The sequence below is a fragment of the Gracilinanus agilis genome, unplaced genomic scaffold, assembly GCF_016433145.1.
Source record: "Gracilinanus agilis isolate LMUSP501 unplaced genomic scaffold, AgileGrace unplaced_scaffold60095, whole genome shotgun sequence".
NCBI classification, from domain to species: Eukaryota; Metazoa; Chordata; class Mammalia; order Didelphimorphia; family Didelphidae; genus Gracilinanus; species Gracilinanus agilis.
Window position 1 is genome coordinate 1 of NW_025395492.1, and position 1,236 is coordinate 1,236.

General features: G+C 55.2%; 1 protein-coding gene across 1 annotated transcript; it reads right to left on the reverse strand.

The window, feature by feature from the left end:
• Window positions 1-39: 39 nt before the first annotated feature.
• LOC123256516 (olfactory receptor 10C1-like) lies at window positions 40-981 on the reverse strand. Its single transcript, XM_044685115.1, has one exon. The coding sequence runs from the start codon at window positions 979-981 to the stop codon at window positions 40-42; it is 942 nt and encodes a 313-aa protein (XP_044541050.1).
• Window positions 982-1,236: the final 255 nt, after the last annotated feature.

Consider the following 1,236-nt stretch of genomic DNA (forward strand, 5'->3'; position numbering starts at 1 on the left):
GGCCTCCATTTTGTTGGCTGGCTGATGATCACTGCTGCCCTAGATCGCTTTGGAACTCATCTTCTGGAGGGTCCTCTTGAGGGCAGCCTTGACATCAGCATTACGAAGGCTGTAGATGACTGGATTAAGAATAGGAGTTACCACTGCGTAAAAGAGAGACAACAATGGATCAGTGGCCGGGTCGTAGCTGTCCTTGGGACGGATGTAGATGAAGATGGCTGTGCCATAGAAGAGGGAAACCACGACCAGATGTGAGGAGCAGGTGGAGAAGGCTTTGCGGCGGCCTGTGGCTGACGGGATCCGTATAATGGTAGCTAGGATCTTTGCGTAGGAGACCAGGATCAGCCCAAAAGGGCAGAGGATAATGAGAGCGGCGGCCAAAATAATCTGCAGCTCGTTGAGGTACGTGTCCCCGCAGACTAGCTGCAGCACTGGTTGAATCTCGCAGAAGAAGTGAGGGATTGCATTGGGTCCACAGAAGTTCAGGGAGAAGATGAAAGAGGTGTGGCCAAGTCCCACCAGTGCCCCGCTAGTCCAGGCCCCGGCTGCCAGCTGCAGGCACACGCGGCGGTTCAGCAGAATCGGGTAGCGGAGTGGAGTGCAGATGGCGGCGTAGCGATCGTAAGCCATAGCGGCCAAGAAACAACATTCAGTGGCACCGAAAAAGAGGAAGAAGAACATCTGGACGGCGCAGCCAGCCCTCGGAATCCGGCGCTGGCCAGTCCGGAGATGATGGAGCACGAGCGGGACGGTGACTGAAGTGTAGCCGATCTCGAGAGCGGAGAGGAGACGGAGGAAGAAGTACATAGGCGATTGGAGCTTGGCGTCGACGGAGACTAAGGTCACGATGAGGAGGTTGCCAACCACGGTGAGCAGGTAGATGGTGAGGAAGAGGGTGAAGAGGAGACCCTGGAAGCCCACGAGGCGAGAGAAACCCACGAGGATGAAATCTGTCACGACCCCCGAGGTGTTGGCGGACATCTCAAGGACCCCAGGGGCTGGGCGAAGAAGAGGGTGCCAAGGAAGAGTCTGGGTTATTTAGGACCAGTGACCGCAAGCCTGGTCTTACGAAAAGCCCAGGTCCATGCTGGCAGTTAGTCTTCCCCCGCCCGACCTCCCCTTTTCTATCTTTTCTCACTAGCTCAGGACCATGACGCCTTCTCTAAGTAAAGACTTGCTTCGATACTCATTCACGGTTAGCGTTTCAGTGATCCTTAAGAGTTTAAGGGAATAATT

Bases quoted from the DNA above. Each gene is read 5' to 3' on its own strand.
- LOC123256516 (XM_044685115.1), bottom strand. From the start codon at position 981: ATGTCCGCCAACACCTCGGGGGTCGTGACAGATTTCATCCTCGTGGGT.